The following is a 20458-nucleotide window of genomic DNA, read 5'->3' on the forward strand; positions in this document are numbered from 1 at the left end:
GAAAACATTGTAATGTCTAATAACAAAAATATTTAAATATCTTCTTAATCTGTATTGTTTAATATTATGCAATCATGCTTCTGAAGATATACAACGCGGCATTTATTGGGATTTTATATAGATATATATAAAATTTATTTTGCTATTTGTTCATTAATCACCTTTGCCTTTAGCAAACTCCTTTGCTTTTGCAGCCAGAGAATGGTTGTGGAAGGTTTTGTTTGCTGAACAGCCTCAGAGTTGTGTAGGTCAATGGTCTACCCTACCAAGTACTCTGTCAGTTCAGCATAACAAACTCTGCTGGGTGCTTGGGGGTGAGAGGCGCTTGTGGGCTTGGTCCTTAGGGAGGCCTCTGCTCTCACCTTTAAGCGCCCTTCAGATAATAGCACTGTCATTTATCAGCAGCTCTTTTCCAGGAGGTAACCTCAAGTCAGAATGTCCAACAGTCAGGGTCTGTTCTCTCTGGTCTGGGAGGATGTAGATGTTTTGAATGTCAAACGTTGCCAGCATCTCCCCCTCTTTAGTGAAGCAAACCTCTTCCTGGGCTTTGGTGGTGAAGCGAACCTTTTGGGTGTAATGGAGCATCTGAGACAGAGACAGAAGGTAGAAGGAGGGAAGCTGGTTAGGAGCAGAAGAGGCACAGGGGGCTTCCTTCACATCATGGACTGTCCTCCCACATCTGTGCTTGTCAGCCCTTGGAGGAAGGCACCTTATCTCTGTACATTTTATGAAAAACGAACTCTGCTTTCTCATCTCCCAAGTTTGTGCTAACCTGCGATAAACAGGGGAGTCAAAGTTGAGTCAATGGAAAGCTGGCAGTATCGGGTCTTGCCTAAGTTAAATTCACTCATAGGATGGTCTTATGAACATGGGTCTCTATTCATCCAATTTTGCACCATCTGTCCATACAAATTACTAAGCTTCCTTCTTCGTGCCAGACATGACTGGTAGCTAGGACACAAAAGCTCAGTCCTGCCTTCAAAGCGTCACCACGTTCATCTCTGCAGTGTGGCTAATTAGGGAATGCTTCTGATTAAAAGGTGTTATAGACCAAGGATTGTGAATGTTTCAATGCATCCCAAACACTCCATAGCTGGGAGAATCTCAGCTTCTGTGACTATCAAAGCCCCATTATCATTCCCTTCTGGGAATAGCTTAAGTAGTAAAAAGGGCAGGTCAGGCCAAGTGCCTTTAGGAGCCCACCAGGGTCTTCAGAGTGGGTGCTTTGGGATCTTTTAACACCTCTGGAGAAGATGGAATTAACTTTGATTCTGTGATTAGGTTGTGATCTTTTCCAGAAACCTGGAACTCTTTAAGAAAACCTTTGAGGTTCTTTATAATAGAGCTCCCTCTTGCCTTTCCGACCTTTTCTTTTCACTGTTTCTTTTCTTTTTCCTTAGTCTGTTCCATGCTTTGAACCAGCTAGATCACTTTCCCACCCCTGCACATGCCATACCCTCCAATATCTGGTATCTGTGATTGTTTATGACTCTTTACAACTAGAGTGTAAACACTTTGAAGGCAAGCACGCATTTTGCACATTTCTGTACCCCCATTGCTCCAAGGTGAATGAAGGTTGCTTTGTAAATGCTTGTGGCATGAACACACATATATATATTTTTTAATTAATTAATTTATTTGTTCTTATTTTTGGCTGTGTTGGGTCTCGGTTGCTGCCCATGGGCTTTCTCTATTTGCAGCTAGCGGGGGCTACTCTTCGTTGCGGTGCACAGGTTTCTCATTGTCGTGACTTCTCTTGTTGGACAGCCTGAGCTCTAGGCGCGCGGGCTTCAGTAGTTGTGGCGCACAGGCTTAGTTGCTCCGCGGCATGTGAGATCTTCCCGGACCAGAGCCCGAACCCGTGTCCCCTGCATTGGCAGGTGGATTCTTAACCACTGCGCCACCGGGGAAGCCCCTGAACACATATGTGTTGAATTAAGCTATGGAAGCCCTGTAAGACTACAGGAGGGAGTTGGAACAAATCACTTTGCTGGGGGCAGAGTTGGGTCTAGAATCGTGAAAGATTCCTGGAGTTCTTCAGCTTTGAGAGGCAGTGCCCAGACTCTGGAGCCAGGTTGCCTGGTGTGATTTCCAACTCTACCTGAACCAGCTGTGTGGACTTTGGGTATGTTATTCTACCTCTCAGTATTCTCATCTGTAAAAAGGGGACCTACCTCATAGGGTCATGAAATGTATTAATACGTATAAAGTGCTTGGAACTTTACTTGGATAGAATAGCACTCAGAAAGTGTTAATTAACTATTATTACTCTTATAGCCTTATAAGAACTCACATGATATAAATACTGATAAAATTGCCTAAAACCTATCTTAAAGAAGCTATGCCTGGTTTGAAGACATTCTTTTAAAATTAAGAGGAATTTTCTTCTATTCTGAATTTGTTTCTATAACTTTGCTTGGATATTTGCAGTGGTGTGTTGTTAAATGTTTAACAACTGGCTCTCTGGGGAGAAAAGCCAGGATTTTAGTGTTTGCTGATTTCCATGGTTTAACAAACAATTTGCATAATTCCTGAATATTTTACAAAGACTCTCATTGCCAGCTCTCTCTTCTTCATCCAAACCCCTGATGTCTTTAATAATAAGGGATCTGAGCCATAGTCACTTTGGCCCTAAATTCAGTTCACCTTTCATTAGACCACACCACCCGTCTGCTAGTCTCTGGGATGAACAGGGACTGGGCGAGGGTCTTGGCTGCCCACCTATCAAGGCCTGGCGTTCTGTGAATTAGCACAAGTACCTCCCAGGAAGGGTCCTTATCTCTTGGGGAGCAGTCCATCAGTTTCTGATAGGCAGCCAGCAGGGCTTTGGCGGCCAGGTAGGCTTGGTAAGTGGCCGTCAGATCAGGAAGTTTGAAGGCAGACAGATGGACAGCTGTCACGTTCTCAAGCCCCGTGCAGTTCTGAGCCCCTTCTCTGGCACTTGGGGTGGAAGCCCCTCACCCAGGCCACCTGCATCCCTGCAGCTGCTCCCACAGCTTCCTCACCAGACTGTTGCTTGCGTAGGCGGCTGGGCGCAGCGCCAACAGTAAATCCTCAAAGCCGGGCATCACTGCTGAGTGTACGGTCACGCTCAAGCTGCCGTTCAGCAAGCCCAGAGCCGTGGGGCCTGGCACCGAGGGACTGTGGGAGAAGGAGGTGAAGAGCCACGTCCTCCCGGTCACATTCTTCCAAACGGCCTCGTCCAGGAGCCTGAGGTGGAAGTGCTAACAGTCACAGACGATGACGTGGCAGCTTTGGCCTTTGATATATGTTATACATTATGTCCAGGTCGTTCCAAAGCCTATAGGCTCAGGCCCGAGAAGCCAATTCACCTCACTGCAATAGACTAAAGAACATATCTTAGGGTGCTGGTGAAAGAAAGATATGCTAAGTGTTTTGTCATTCTATATTGTATATTTCTTTACACTGTTTGAGAAATGAAGGTTCAAGTGACTTAAAAACTTGAGTTATCATTAGAAGAGTTGAAACAGGATATAGAACTTCCAAAGCACTGTAAGGAAAATAGATTTCAAAAATCAGGAAATTTCGAGAAAGGAGAAAACAAGAAAAAAGTATAATAAATAGAAAACTATAATAATAGCAATCGTAAATGAAAGCATAGACATCCCTTCTAACTAAATAACAAATGAAAGTGCCTTCTACTTATTATTTCTATCATTACGGTTTATTAGTTATTAATAAAAAGTTATGACGAAGCATATGAAAGGGAAAATTTTATAAGACGGTGGAATAACATCAAACACGTTAGAGTAAACGTGAAGGGTTAAATTACTCTAGTTAAGAGTGCTGTGTCACAGTACTATCTATAAAATAGATAACTAGTAAGAGTAAATGTGAATCAGAGCAAATGTGAAGGGTTAAATAACTCTAGTTAAGAAGAGTGGTGTGTCACACTACTCTATATAGGATAGATAACTAATAAGGACCTACTGTATAGCACAGGCAACTCTATTCAATACTCTGTAATGGAAAAAAAATCTAAAACAGAGTGGATATATGTATATGTATAACTGATTCACTTTGCTGTATGCCTGAAACTAACACGACATTGTAAATCAACTATACGCCAATAAAAATTAAAAGAAAAAAAAAAGGAGAGTGTGCTGGGTTCGCTACTTCCTGTCTGGATGAACTCTCCAGCCATCTATATCCTTTGGGTGCCAGTATTCTGATGTCTGTGGACCTTGTCTAGGGGCTGCCCTGCCCTCTCTCTTCTGGTCGGAGCCTTGACGTGAGACTGGGGGTGGGAGGAGAGTGAGGTTCGAGTTTTCATGCCCCCAGATGCCTCTCTGCTCAACCGTGGGCTGTCAGTGGCTGCCTTCATCTGAGAAAGGCCACGCCTCTAGTGGGGAGGACCCCTCCTACTACTTCCTCCGCTCCGTGAATGGGGAGGAGGGGCTTCTCACTGTGGCTGTGCCCTGGATGTTTCACCGTTAACCCTGCCTACTCCTTTGGAAAGAACTCCTTCATCACATTCCCATGGGAGTGTGCCGTCTGTGTTTTGCCTTTCCAAGGTCAAAGCGGGGAGGATTGAGCAGTTCTGACACAGGTAGCTGGAGTAAACATTTTGACTAGTATAGACACTTCCAAATTGCATGAAAAGCCGAAGTCATCTATTTGCTATTTAGAAGAGATGCATCTAAAGCAATAATAGGAATGGGTAACATTAAAGCCTTAAATGAGTCCACTTGCCCTGGAGGTTCTCCAGTCCTCGGGACCTAGGGAAGAATGAGAGGCTTTTGGAACAAAGGGGTGAGGGGTTAAGTCAGTGCAGAGTGTGATTTCTGGTGGGCAGACAGACCATGTGAGTGTCCGTAAGTCCTGCTAAGCTTTCTTCAAACCCAATGATTAGCAAAGACTTCTCAGGACGATGACAGGATAGCTCTCTGGTTAAGTGAATATTAAAGCTAAGAAATGGTCATAGAATTAAAAGACTTTCTTTTTTTCATAGAGAACCATAAAGACTAAACAAAATATGGCTTGTCTATTGAGTTCCACCCTATAAAGCCTTCCCTGACAAGAGTCTTGCTCCTAAGGCCGGGCTCCAGTTCTTGCTTCTCTGTCCCTGCCAGTCCTAGGACCCCCCCCATCATCGCATCATCACTGAGTTCTTTCTACTGCAGATTGTTTGAGCTCATGTCTTTTCCCCTCCAATTAGATTTTCAGCATTTAATGGGTCTTAGCTGTTGAACGCATGAATGAATGCATGCTCTTCTCTCTCTTCCTTCTCATCTTCCGCCCTCTCCCCTCCTCCTGCAGGTTCCCCAAGTTACTCAGTGCAGGGGTTTGCTGTCCCAGACTTTCTCCAGCCTGTGCGGGAAGCTGTACCACCAGGGATATGCAGACAAGTTCCTTTACTTCAAAGTTCTTGGTGACTCTCTCATCCTAGACTGGGCAAAATGATACTGAGGACTTGGGTATCTCTTTCTCAAAAGATAACTGCTCCTTCCAGGTTTACATTGTTATCCTTATTGTCAACAGCCATAACAGCTAACCGTTATGAGCATTTGTTATATACCAGGAACCGATTATTCCATTGTTAACACCCACAATGACTCTAAGAAGTAGATGCATCGCCGTTCATCTTTGTGACCTTCGTTTTGTAGGTGAGGAATGTGAAGCTCACAAGGGATGCCTTAATTTGTCGGGATCACGTAATTAATGAGAAGTGTTAAGAGTCGAATCCAGGTTTCACTTTCCAGCCGGTGTCCTTCATCATTCCTACTGCTTCTGCTTCCCAGCCCATCTCTGTCCGGTTCCCTCTGCTGATGGTGCATTCTGGGATTTATGTGAAACAAGGAGAGTTTCTACTGGGTCCTTTGATTTTATGAACTATGGGGTTTTGCAAAACCAGAGTCGGCACAAGCAAGGAAGGTGTAGTCAATTTGGAGCTCCTTGAATTTTAGCAAAATAAAGATACCACCCGACAGGAGTGGGGTTCCTAGTGTTACAGAGGCTATGCAGACACTCCGAGTTCAGTGGACCTGGGAGTATGTGGCCTCCAAGGCTGATCCTGATGAAAACTAACTTAAATCGACAGAGGTTAACCTCATCACAAGTGACCCATTGGGCTGTGATGCTGGGGAGACCTAGGCGGTGGGCCACGTGTATCCTCAGGGCTGGAATGTAACTAACCAGACAGGTGACAGTACAATCAACTGAGGAGAGACTCAACCTGCCTGAGTGAAACACAGGAAGAGGATGTCCCAGCCAAGCTGAGCATTCTGGTTGCCGGGGCAGCTCTGATTTCATAGAGACAATAGTCTGGTTTCTTCCTTACGCTCCAATTCTTGGCTCATGGATTATCCTTCCGAGAAGAAGTTGGCTTCAGATAGAGGCTTTTCTGCAGGGAGAGAGTACGCTGAGCAGACAATTCGAGGCTGTTGGAAATCACATTTCTCACCCTAAGTTAATAAGTGGTGTCTGACTTTGACAATGATTTTGGGCAGCTTGAGCCGGCCCCACCAATACCAGGCATTTCTGGGTGAGTCCTTCTTTCCTGGAACTATGATATCATCCCATTGTCTGTGCTCCATGCACCTATGAGCTCTTTGAGGCTGGCAGCTGGAGCTTACTCACTAGTGTCTGGGGGGATTATGGTCTGGCCTGTAGCTGTTGTTCAGAAAACATCTATTGAATGGGTGTGAACCGTGCTAGTTTTAGAGCTCCAAAGCTGAGAAGGTAGTAATCAGCACCTCAATGCTGAATGTATCAGGAAGCTATTTTTTCCCTGTCACTGGGACACCTGACCCAAGAGTGATGGTTGCTATCCCAGTCTCGTGTGGACCATGGGGCTGGAGATAGAGGCCCAGGTGGGGAGGGGGGTGGCACTGTGGGGAGGATGGTCCTAATAGCACCCACCGTGCTGGAGTGGGACCTCAAAGCAGCCTGTAACCATGATGACTGGACTGATACCGTGCACTTTAACTTTTTTCAGTTAAAGCAATGAAGGCCTAGTAAAGTAATTTTTGAACTACTTTTTAAGACTTTTCTCATAAATAAAAAACTAGGAAAAGCAAGTCTCTGTCAGCCAAGTGTCCTGATGTCTGACTCAGAAGCTAAGGTCACTCTAACCCAACATTCCAGCTTGGAACCTTGAGGCTGTTCTCCCATGGTTGACCCTTCGAAAGCCACGTGGGTACCATGGTGTTATCGCTGTCTGGGTTCATGCTTGCCTTCTTGCCCAGAGGGTGAGTGTTTCCGAGGATAAGGCCATGGCCTCACATGTGCCTCGGTACATGTGGTTATAGCACAGTGCTCTACATGCTGAGTAGTGTACACAATAAAAATTTGGAAAGAATAACCAGCTCCACAATAGGCAGCATTTTTATTTAGCTGAGGTTCCCTCCTCCTTGCTTCTTCTACCCTGGAGTTGAATTGCCTGATTTTGAATCCCAAATTACTACTTACTAGCTGTGTGATTTTGGGCAAGTGACATTTCCTCTTTGAGCCTCAATTTCATCCTCTGTAAAATGGGAATAATGATAATATCTACCTCATGAGTTGTGAGAATTAAATGAGATGATAAAATGAATATTATAATAGTAGGAAATATGGACATAACACCGCAACTCAGGCATCTTTCTAAGTGCTTTACATGTATTAACTCATTTAATCTTCATAAGAATTTTGATACACGCAAAGTATCTAAAAAGCAGTTTCCACTAATGGTTACTATCCAATAAATGATAGATATAGTCATTATTAAGTCACCGTCAGCCAATATTGTAGAAGAAAGCATATGACAAGATAGGATGTGAATTTATGTTAGGATGTGAATAACTGACAATAGCTGTACGTTACTCAAGAATAGCTATTGAGAATTAAGTATTTGCATCTAATTAGATAATTTTTTTTTTTTGTGGTACGCGGGCCTCTCCCTGTTGTGGCCTCTCCCGTTGCGGAGCACAGGTTCTGGATGCGCAGGCTTAGCAGCCATGGCTCACGGGCCCAGCCGCTCTGCGGCATGTGGAACCTTCCCGGACCGGGGCACGAACCCGTGTCCCCTGCATCGGCAGGCGGACTCTCAACCACTGCGCCACCAGGGAAGCCCCCAAAGTTCTCTTACAAGTCCCATCAGGTTGTTGGTAGAATTCATTGCTTTGTGATTGTAGGTGTCCATTTCCTTAGTAGCTGCAGGCCAGGGGCTGGTCTTGAGCCCACCCTCAGGTCCTTGCCACTTGGCCTCTCCTCTCACCACATGGTAACTTACTTCTTCACGGTATGTAAGAGGATGTCTCTGCTGTTTTGAATTTCTCTTTTCGGCTTATTCCATAAGGTCAGACCCACCCAGGATAACTTCCCTTTTAATGAACTCAGAGCCAACTAATTAGAGACCCTACTTATAGTCTCAAAAATCTGGTACCCTAATAATGGAAGCGCTATCCTCATCATATTCATCCTAGGGGAGGGGATTATACAAAGCGTGTGTCAATGGAAGCCGTCTCCGAATTCTGCCTATCCCAGCCAATCAGACAGATCTAGAATGCAGAATATTTAGAGCACAGCTATGTGTCTTGAAATCAATGAAGGGGAAGGAGGACTGTATGAGATTAAAAGAATGTAAAAAATGTAACAGTCAAATGCAGTGCTTCAGTGTAGATCGGATCTGGATTAAAACTAATAAAAATTTAAAAAACCATTCTTGGGAAAATATGAATGAGGATTAAATATTAAGTTATGTGATGGGGTAACTGTCCACTTTCTTACATCTGGTAGTGGCATTATAATATTATAGTCATGTAGAAGATATCCTTAATAGTCATAATATTTTTAAAGGTCATTGAAGTATAACACACATTCAGAAAAATTAATATCGTCCATGAATTTTCAGTCTTAGAAGACCTGAATTATTAGCACCAGATCAATACATCACCAATACATCACCAATCCCTGAAACCCTTCTGTGTACCATTCCGATCACCCCCCTCCCCCTCTAATAGCATTGATTAGTGTGCTTGTTTTTGTTCTTTTGTTGATGAAATCCCAGCCTCTGTCCTCTGGTGCCAAATAGAAATGCAGAGACAGAGTTTGGGGTGAAGTAGCAAAGAGTAGCTTTCATTGCTTTGCCAGGCAAAGGAGGCCACAGTAGGCTAGCACCCTCAAGACTGTGCCCTCCCTTGGGGGAAAGTAGGAAGGGGTCTTATAGCTCAGGAGGGGAAGGGAGTACTGCAGATAAGGAGCAGGGCAGATGCAAGCTTGCATTCTTCTTTCCTCTTGGAAAACTTCTACATGGTCAAAGTTGATGTCAGGCAGTGTTGGGAGGGTTCCGGTGGTCCTTGAGGTTATCACACTGTGACTTTCTTTCTGGAATAAAGAAGGCTCACAAAGGGAATGTTAGGGAGTGCTTCCTCAGAGAAGCAAACACCAGGTGCATGGTACAGCTCTGATTAGAAAGTAATCATTTTCAAAATGTGATTAAGGAAAAAAGAGAAACATTTCTGTGAAAATGGTAGAGTGGGCTAAAGGAAGAAGGCCTAGCATATTGGAAGCAGCCTTAACCAATGTCTGCTATAACAAATCATATATCTGGAATCACACAGCATATTGTCATTTGTGTCTCATTCTTTCTATTCAACATTATGTTAGTGAGATTCATCCAGACTGTTGCAGTAAACTATAATATTTTTGATGGAATCACTGCCTTTTCTTCATAGAGGTATCTAATACACTTCAAGAGAATTTTGCTAAATGAAGGATGTTCTTAATTATATTTTTTCACTTTGAACTGAACATTTCAATGAAAATAAGTATTTCCACTTGTGCATTTTTGCCTCCAGTTAGAATATCTTTCTTTGACCATTTTTATGTCAAAAATCATAAAATTATGATACCTTGAATGTTTCATCAAATTTAAATGCTGAATGAAAAATGATTGACTTTATTATTTCACTCCAGTTCAGAATAGAAATTTATCCAATTGAAATCAGGGACTCCACCAAAAAGAGTCTTGTCACAAGTCAATATACTCCAAGCCACAATTATGTAATTTCAGAATTACATCTTGTACACAGATTTGCTTTTTTATTTTGTTTAGTTTTTCCTTTCCAATGGAATGGATAAATTTCAATGCCTTCCAGTTTGCAAGATTTGTTTTCAGTTCTTGGAACTTGCTAACACCTTCAAAAGTTGAAGTTTCTTGTGCTCCATTCATTACATGCTTTGATTGAAGACACAAGACTTCTGATTTTAAATAAATACAATATAAATTTTGGGAACATTTAAACAAATGAGCTCAATATTATTGTAGATCAGGTTGATTAAAAAGGAACATTTCAGGACTTTCCTGGTGGCACAGAGGTTAAGAATCTGCCTGCCAATGCAGGAGACATGGGTTCGAGCCCTGGTCTGGGAAGATTCCACGTGCCGTGGAGCAACTAAGCTCGTGTGCCACAACTCCTGAGCCCGTGTGCCACAACTCCTGAAACCTGCACGCCTAGAGCCCGTGCTCTGCAACAAGAGAAGCCACCACAATGAGAGGCCCACTCACCACAATGAAGAGTAGCCCCCGCTCGCCGCAGCTAAAGAAAGCCCGTGGGCAGCAATGAAGACCGAATGCAGCCAAAAATAAATAAATAAATTTATTTTAAAAAATAAGCATTTCAAAGGCTTACCTACTTCTACGATGCTGTGGATAAGAAGCAGGAAGGAAATGTTGGTGCCATGCAGGAGAGTTTTTGTTTGTTTTGTTTTTTGCTGTTCAATCCCATCTTGATCAAAACATTTTGTACTCCATTTCTCTAATTGCGTCTCTATGAAAATGCTTGTAAATGTTAACAACTATAGCTTCTATTTTGATGAAAAAACCATCGTAACTTGTTTGGATGTGATTCTAAATTATTTGTACCACAACTGACTCAAAATATATGTCTGTGCCCTAGTTTTTGTAATTCAATACGAACATTCTTTTTTTCATGATTTTGTGCTTCGGTAAAATTTGTATTTGTTTTATCACCACACAAACAAGGGGTGTTGTCTTCAAGATTGATGTTTTATGTGGAATTTATAACAGCATTCATAATAATGTTGGATATTTCATATTTGACAGAATGAACTTTCAACAGCTTTACTATGAAGAATTGGATGAAAAAATCAAATTATTGGAGTAGATTTTCTGTTTGAAGCATTTAATGACACTGACATAAAACTGTCATCATTTCACGCTGTGTAAAATGGTTCTTTTCTGTTGGAGACAATACATTACCAAGTACTGCTTTACTTTTTCTTTGTGTACAAAAAATTGGAATTAAAGAAATGAGCTAAATTACCCTTGATGAGAATGAAAAGTCACGCTTTGCAGAATGAAATGTAAACACACCTGCTGTTTTAAATTGTTCTCATCAGGCACAGTCTTTGAAAGCAAGGGTTAATGCATTTTCAGCTGATTTGTATCTTCTACTTTTCAAATCCTCATGGACACTACTAAGACTCCCACGTGGATGATAAATGATGACAAACATTTTGTACAAAATATATGTTCATCATCAACTGTCTTGAGTAACATGCACTTCTGTTTTTTGAGGTTTTTTGCTACCAAAAGGGCTTGTTGCAAAATATGAAAATGATATCAAAGAATAAAATACATTGGTCTGGCTTCGTACTGTACAAAAATGGACCAAATTACTGCAGCAGAAGCTTTTAGACTACTCTCTGTACGCTCTACAGCAGCGCTTCATTTATACCTAGGAGCCTGCCCAATGGACAACCTGTTGGCTTCTTGTGCTGTGGCATGGACCACAATACAACTGGCTAGTACACCAGTAGCTGCCAGGGGCAGCAGAGTTGAACATTTCTCTCTCCACCACCCTAGACCTGAGAAATGAGCTGTCTCCAGATTCTTGTGCCTAGGTGATTATTTTATTTTATTTTTTTAAAGCAGGGGCACCTTGTTTGTTGTCCTTGGACAAGAGATTTCATTCTGGAAAAAATCAGGAAAAGAGAGAGAAGATGTGGCTGAGTAGTCTTTCAGATTTAAATACATGTCAAAGTGACAGCCCTGCTCACTCTATACATGTCCCAAACACTGTTAGATTGACCATGGTAGAAGGTGGAAGTACAAAAATGGAAGTTTATCAAACGAATAAAAAAGTGAAAAATCTGGGACAAATGCTACACTGACTAGGATGCCAGGACGACAGGTGTAAATAGAGACTGTCCTGGGAAAACCTTTAAGTTGTAAATGTGCTTTTCTTTTCCTCCCTGCCTCCCTCCCACCCTCCCTTCCTTCCTTCCCTCTTTTTTTCTTTCCTCCCTTTTTCTTTCTCTTTTTCTTTTTGAAGCATTGAAGCCTTTCTTTCCTTTAAGAGAACTGATTATTAAATATAGTTTTTGGTTCTATGCTAGCAACACTTTATTGAAGTATAATTTAAATACAGTAAAATACACTAATCTTTGCAACTTACATGTGCAGATTAATGAATTTTAACAATATACAAGTACACATATAACTATCACACAGATCAAGGTATAGAAGATTTCCATACCCCAGAAAATCCCTCCTGTCCCTTTCCAGACCGTCGTTCTTCCCCCATCCTTCAGAAGCGACCACTATCTAGTTTCTATTACCACGGGGTTAGTCTGTCTATTTGAACTTCATAGAAATGAAATCATTCTGTCTGGCTTCCTTCATTCATCATAATCTTTTTTTTTTGAGATTTGTCCATGCTGTTGTATGTATCAATAGTTCATTTCTTTAAGAAACTGCTGAGTATGAATATACTACAATTTATTTATCCATTCCTCTGTCTTCACACATTTTGGGTCGTTTTCAGTGTTGAGTTGCTGTGAATAAAGCTGCAGTGGACATTGTTGTAAAAGTTGTTTTGGGTGAACACAGGCATTCATTCTCATGAGTACCTACTAGGAGAAGCTGTTACTGGGACATGGGGTAGGTGTACCTTTAACTTTATAAGAAACTGGAAAATGATTTTCCAAAGTCATATAATTTTATACTGACCATGCCAAGTGTCAGAAAGCATATGGAGAAACTGGAGTTCTCATACACTGCAGGTGGAAATGTCTTGGAAGTTGTTTAAAACTTTAAACATACCTACCATAAACCCCAGCCAATCTACTCCCAGGTATTTGCTCAAGAGAAATGAAATGAATACGTTCACACAAAGACGTGTGCACAAATGTTCGTAGCAGCTTTATTTGTATCAGGCAAAACTGGAGACAAGTTGATGTTTAGCAACAGGTGAACGGATACAAAATTCTGGTGTATCCATTTAACAGAATGCTGCTCAGCAATAAAAAGGAACTAATAGTAAATGCAACAACATGGATGAATCTCAAAATAATTATGGTGACTAAAGCCAGACAAAAAAGAGTACATGCTTTTGATCCAATTTATGGAAAGTTCTAGCAAATGCAAGCCAATCTGTAATAACACAAAGCAAATAAATGTTTGTGTGGGAATGGAGGTTTGGAGACATGGATTACAGATATACACGAAGAAACTTTTTGTGGTAATGGATGTGTTCTTTGTATTGATTGTGGTAACAGTTTATACATATGGCAAAACTCATCACATCGTACACGTTAAATATGTACAGTTTATTTTACATCACTTAAACCTCAATAAAGCTAACTTTAAAAAGTTGGAAATTGTTCATTTCTCTTACATTTCCTGGAGAAGTATGTGTAGAAATGGTATTCTTTCCTTAAATGTTTGAGAGAAATCATTAGCATCTGGAGGTTGTTTTTAATTTTTCCCTTTTTTGGGGGGGAGGATGGTTCTTAATTACACATTCAATTCCTCCAACAAATATAGGATGATTCAAATTTTATTTATTATTATTTTAGTTTGTGAACTTATGTTTATTAAGGAATTTGTCTATTTTCTCTAAGTTATAACATTTATTGGCATAATGCTGGTTATAATATCTCCTTATTCTATTTTATGAGAGCCATAGAATCTGTAGTAATGCTCTTTTTAATTTATTTTATTGTTATTTATGACTTCTGTTAATCTTTTCAAGGAAGCAAAATTTGACTCTGTTGAATTTTTAAAAATCTATTTTTATTAACAGCTTTGTTGAGGTATAATTGACATTCATCTATTTCTATTTCATTGATTTTTTCCCTCATCTTTACTACTTCTTTTGTTCTGTTTTTTTGGGGGGGTTGTTTGATTCAATCTTCTTTTTCTAGGTTCTTGAGGTGGAAGCTTAGGTCATTGATTCTAGACCTTTGCCCCCTAGTATAGTCATTTAGAACTCTATGCACTGTTTTAACATCATCCCCAAGTTTTTACATGTTTATTTCATTAGTGTTCAGTTGAAGATATTTTCTTATCCCCATTTTAATTTATGTTTCCTGCACATGTTATTTAGGAATGTATTCTTTCATTTCTTCTAGTTATTAATTACTAGTATTACTAGTTTAAATCCATTGTGGTAAGAGAACTTGTTTGGTTTCATTTCAATCCTTTGTGATTTACTGAGACCTGACTAACATAAGGTCAATTTTGGTGAATGTTCCACGTAAACTTGAATGGAATTTGGATTCTGCGGGCTTTGGGTGTGTAGCATTCCACATATATCAATTAGATCAAGCTGGTTAGTGGCATTCAAATATCTATTCTTACTGATATTTTTGCCTACTTTTTCTTCATATTACTGAAGAGAAGTGTTAACATATCCAACTATGTATTTTCTTCATGTATTTTGAAGCTATGTTATTGGGTGCATAGTGATGTAAGATTGCTATGTCCTCCTGATAAATTCATGTTTTTCTTTATCTCTGGTTGTATTCCTTGTCTTGAAATCTCTTGTTCAATAATAACATAGACATCCTAGCTTTATTATGCTTAGTGTTTCTATGGCATATCATTTTTCATTCTTTTACTTTCAACCTATCTATGCCCTTATCTTTAAAGAGTGTCCTCTGTAAATGGCATATGGGTGTATTTTATTACTATTTGAATTTTAATAGTGTGGCAATCTCTGTCTTTTGATGAGAGTGCTTTGCCCATTTACATCTAAGACAATCACTGATACGTTTTGGTTTAAGTTTTTTATTTTATAACTTTTCTATTTCTCACGTCTGCTTTTTGTTTCCTGTTTTTCTTTTCCTGACTTGTTTTGCACTAATTTTTTTTTTTTAGTATTCTATTTTATTTCTGTTTTTGGCTTTTGCCATACCTGTTGGTATAATTTTTTAAAGCAGTTGCCCTAAAGTTACAATAAGCATCATTTTGGTGAGTAATCAACTACCTCAACACTTAGTGGCTTAAAACAACATGCATTTATTTACTTATACTAATTTTTGAGTCATATCAGGTGTGGTTGTGATGCCAGTGGGCTGCTAGGCTTTTTCCGGTATTTCTCTACACTGTATTGCAGTGCATTGTGTTGCAGGATTGAGTAAGGCATCTGTGCTGGTAGCACTTGCTTTGATTGAATGTGGAATGAAGTACAAAGATGCAGTTCAGTTTATAAGACAAAAAAGAAGGGGAACATTCAATTCCAAAAAACTGCTTTACCTGGAGAAATACAGACCTAAGGTGCAATTATACTTCAAAGACGCCAATGGGCATTGTGTGTTCAGTAGAAAGAAATGTATATGAAAGCTGACTTGTTTGTGGTATTTAGAGGGAATTCTTGGTACCTGAAAATGTGAATCTGGAAGCCTAACTGTGTCATCAAAGTAGTGATGGATTCAGTGCTCCTCAACCACTCTCCTAGTGATTGAAAAAAAGCAAACAAAAAAGAAATCCCTCTATAATATGAATAAAATGTTTAAGAAAAGAAAAAGAAAAAAAAAAACCTTCTCAGTTCTGGGCAAGGGGCAGTAATCCAACTGGCATTATAAGTTGGCATACCACAGTTCAAAAGTTGGACTTCCTTTTTTCATTATCTCAGCACTAATCATGAAAAAGTTAAGACATTTTTAATTTATTTTTATTTTGTATTTTTTAAAATATTGGGATATAGTTGATTTACAATTTTTTATTAGTTTCAGGTGTACAGCAAAGTGAATCAGTTATACATATACATATATCCACTCTTTTTTAGAGTCTTTCCCATATAGGCCATTACAGAGTATTGAGTAGAGTTCCCTGTGCTATATAGTAGGTCCTTATTAGTTATCTATTTTATACATAGTAGTGTGTATGTGTCAAAAGATATTTTTTAAAGCATAATAATTTATAGTTCCTGTTTTTTTTTGGCGGTACGCAGGCCTCTCACTGCTGTGGCCTCTCCCGTTGCGGAGCACAGGCTCTGGACGCGCAGGCTCAGCGGCCATGGCTCACGGGCCCAGCCGCTCCGCGGCATGTGGGATCTTCCCGGACCGGGGCACGAACCCGTGTACCCTGCATTGGCAGGCGGACTCTCACCACTGCACCACCAGGGAAGCCCTAGTCCCTGGTTTTTATTCTGTGTTTTGACCAATACTTTAGGAAATCTCATGCCACTGAATTTCTTTAAACTATCCAGTGGCTATAGGAGCAACCACCCACAACACAGTCTTGAATTACTCATGACTTACGTATCACTCACCATGTTAGAGAGAGATTATAGTTCCCACAGCTTTGCCTTTACCAGAGATCACATTTCAGGAGGCCACTGTTCATACTCTATTGGTTGTTTCACTATTGTGAGCTATGGGATGCAAGAGTACCAGTCTGCATCCTATTTCATAACACTAGATATATTCTCACTGTTTCAGTCTCATTCAGGCAAGATAGCCAATCCTGTGATGACTAATTTTATTTTTCAATTTGACTGGGCCATGGGATATTCAGATACTTGTTAAATATTATTCCAGGTGTGTCTGGGTGAGAGTGTTTCTGGATAAGATAACATTTGAATTGGTAGATGAGTGAAACAGATTGCCCTCCTCAGTGTGGGTGGGCCTCATCCAATCTGTTGAAGGCCTAAATAAAACAAAAGTCTCAGTGAGGGAGAATTTGCTCTCTCTGCCTGTTTTCGAGGTTTTCTCCTGTCTTCAGATTTGGATTCAAACTGGAATGTACACCATTGGCCCTCTGGGTCTCCAGCATGCTGCCTGCAGATCATGAGACTTCTCAGCCCCCATAATTATATGAGCCAATTTTTTATAATAAATCTCTTTCTCTCCATCTCTCTGTCTCTGTCTGTCTCTCTCGATAGATATATATTTATATATACATACACTATCTATAGTTAATATATCTATATCTAATATACCTTGATTTCTTCAATTTCTCTGATAGTTTATTGCCTGCAACAATCTTAGGGGTGGGGAATCAAGGCTCCTCTTTTGGGTATGATATGTTTGAAAAGTCTATTAGCCAACTGGGATTAGACCTTTCTCTTCCTCTCTCATCCTTCCTCCTCTTTACACATGGGCTTCTTTCTTCCCTCTCTCCTACTCCTCCTGTTAATATGGCTGGAGTTATGGCTTCCTACAAAATATTTTTGGCTTCAGTTAGAGTATTTTAGGGTACTTCTCATTTTATGAGTATAGTTCCCAGAGGACTCTGATTAATTGAGTTTTGTTGAGAAGCCCATGTGCATTCCAACGAAATTGGACCAGGTAGAATGTGCTATTTTGTACAAAACAACTACTCTTGCAGTAACCATATGAAGGAGGGGACCATTTTTCCAAGTATGAGAGGGGTGATTTGTAGAAAATAATTTGAACAATGAAAAAGTAATCTAATTAGTCAGGATTTTGTAGGATGCTGGTAGTTGCAACGGAGGCAGGAGATAGATAAGACTTCAGGGCAAACAGTTTGAGTTCATTCCCTGTGGACCGATACTCCTACTCCGAGACAGGAATAACAGGACAATTGAGAGAGGAGGCTGGTCCCCGCCCAGATAGAAGATAAGAGACCACATATTCCTTATTCTTGAAGTCAGGAGAACTTCCTGACCACACAAGCGCAGAAAGATTCCTTGGAGGTCAAAAGGGGAGTGATGCCAGCTACCCATAGGCCTCTTTGGTAGAATCCATCTTGGCTAAGAGATGCATGTGCGCACATGGGAAAATCCTGAGCTACACCAAATATGGACTCTGAACCAGGCAAATCAAAATGATTGGTCCAAGGAAACACGGAAGTAATGCCCCATAAAAGTGACTCAAACTGCCCACGAGGTGCAACTCTATTTCTGAGCCTGCCTGTGTTATCTATCCACACGTACTGTACTTAAATACTTTACTTGTTTCACTACTTTCCGTCTTAGTGGGAATTCTTTTTCTGCAAAGCTGTAGGGCCAGGGCCTTGTCACCGACCACTGGTCTAGTGGCTAGGATTTGGTGCCCTCACTGCCGTGACCTGACCTCAATCACTGGCTGGGAACCAAAACCCTGTTCCAAGCCGCTGCGGGCCAAGATCACCTGAGATCACAGCCACAGATAATCCCTGTTGCAGAGTCAATATTGCTTAGCAAATATTCCATTTGCTCTTTCACCTTTAATGGTCCCCATCTAGTGAGGCAGGACTGTGTGACTAGTTTTAACCAGTGGGCTGAAGCATACTGTCCATGTACAATTCTGTAGTCTTTTATCCCCTGCTCTTGTGACTAGGAGTTCTCATGTTCTAGATGGTGCAACTACAAAACGGTGGAGCCACTTTAAGCCTGGGTCTCTGAATGACTGCATGGAGCCCCCTGCCAATTTGCACAAGAAAAGAATTGTTAACTAGAATAAAACCTTCGCATTGGAGCTGACGATTGCCACAGCAAACCCAGCCTATTCTGACTATAATCCAAACCACCAAATTGATTTTCATCATCTTCTTTAATCCTTACAACAATTCTTTCAAATAGGAAATCGTATTTTCTTTTTGATTTGAGGAAACATACTCTAAGAGGATAAGGTTTTACCTTAGAAGGTAATACCATTTATGAATGTTTGCTATAGATCTCTCATTGCTGACTTTGCAGACCCCAGGAATGAGTTTATTGAGAGCAGTAATTGTTGTGAGTCAGCCGCTGATTTTAGGAGGAGAAACCAAGGAATTGGAGATCCAGGATGTAGAGAATTGCCACTTGAAAGGTAGATATTAGCATCCCGGAGATATTAGGAACCACTTGGGAAGATGTAAGTGGAAGAGTAGCTAAAAGGAAGCACCTCTCCCTCTACAACTCTAATCTGTACCAATTGGAAATTCCACTGGGTTCACAGTTCTTTTCATTACCTTCCTCATAATGAGTTGGCAGGTTATCCATACCATAAGAAAACCCCTTATTCTTTCATTAGTATGATTCCCAGCTATGATCTTCCACAAAGAGTAAAAGTCAATATTAATGAGCACAGAGACAAAAAGGATAAAAAAGGAGAAACTGGAAAACTCAAGCATGGTTGAGTTGGGGAATGGGAGGTTGGATATGGTGGCTGGTTTACTGTGACTATGCTATCTTTTGGCTCTGTGATATCAGAGAGTAGCACTCTGGCCCCGAGGGTTTGGCGGATGGACTAAAGAGGAGGAGGGGAAGAAAAGAGAGGCAGAGGGAGCCATCCAAAAAATGTCACCAAACTTACAGTTTTCCTTGCAGAGCTGGTAGCTCTTGCTCACTTCTCAGGTGCCAGTGAAAGGCACCTACCATTCATTCTTGAGGGCAAGCACCATATGGTATTGATGCTTATCAGAGCCTGACGATCTGGGGAGAATATGGGTCAGGATGAAGGACGCTCATCTAAACTACCTCCCTCAGGAACTGGATTTTACAGATTACTTTTCTGATTGAAGCTTTTACGTCTTTGTTCCTCAAACTGTAGATCAAAAGGTTCAGCATGGGGATGACCACAGTGTAAAAGACAGACACAGTCTTGTCCTTCTCTGGGGATTTGTCTGAGTTACTTCTCTGGTACGTGAAGGCAAGTGTCCCGAAGAAGAGAGCAACAGAGGTGCAGGTGGAGAAGGTCTTGGCTCTCCCACCAGCAGACTTCACTCTCAGGATTGTTCTGATGATGAGCATGTAGGAGACCAGAGTGATCACGACATTGGCCAGGAACATGAGCTTGGCAAAAAAGAGGATGACAATCTCACTTTGTGTCATGTTGCTGCAGGCAAGCTTCAGCAGTGGTGGGAGATCGCAGAAGAAGAAGTTGATCTGACTGTCATCACAGGAGGAGAGGGTAAAGATGCGCATGGTATGCAGGATGGCCCCCGATACCCCACAGACAGAGGCCCGGCCAAAAAGCCCCTACAGATGCCCCGAGTAATTGCTACGTTATAGAGCAATGGGTTGCTAATGGCAGCAAAGCGGTCATAGGCCATTACTGCCAGCAGGTAACACTCTGTGCCTGCACAGATGGTGAGGAAAAAGAACGGAGCCACAGGAGATGACCGTCTTGCTCGTGGTCAGTGTGGCTGGGACCTGAAGGGTGATGGCCGAGGTAAAGCAGGCATCTGGCAGGGCAAGATGGCTCGGGCAGAAGTACACTGGGGTGTGGAGTTGAGTGTCCATTTGGATTAGAATAAACATTCCCACATTTCCCAGATGGG

The 20458-nt window shown here is 41.1% G+C and overlaps 1 protein-coding gene across 1 annotated transcript; it reads right to left on the bottom strand.

Moving 5' to 3' along the window:
* Positions 1-375: 375 nt before the first annotated feature.
* On the bottom strand, positions 376-20458 carry LOC101328752 (olfactory receptor 9I1-like). The gene is given in 6 exon segments (XM_033861724.2): positions 376-585; positions 710-772; positions 3006-3224; positions 19707-20137; positions 20140-20282; positions 20284-20458. Coding segments are annotated over 6 exon segments (1221 nt in total). The 5' UTR covers positions 20439-20458.

The sequence above is a fragment of the Tursiops truncatus genome, chromosome 8, assembly GCF_011762595.2.
Source record: "Tursiops truncatus isolate mTurTru1 chromosome 8, mTurTru1.mat.Y, whole genome shotgun sequence".
NCBI classification, from domain to species: domain Eukaryota; kingdom Metazoa; phylum Chordata; class Mammalia; order Artiodactyla; family Delphinidae; genus Tursiops; species Tursiops truncatus.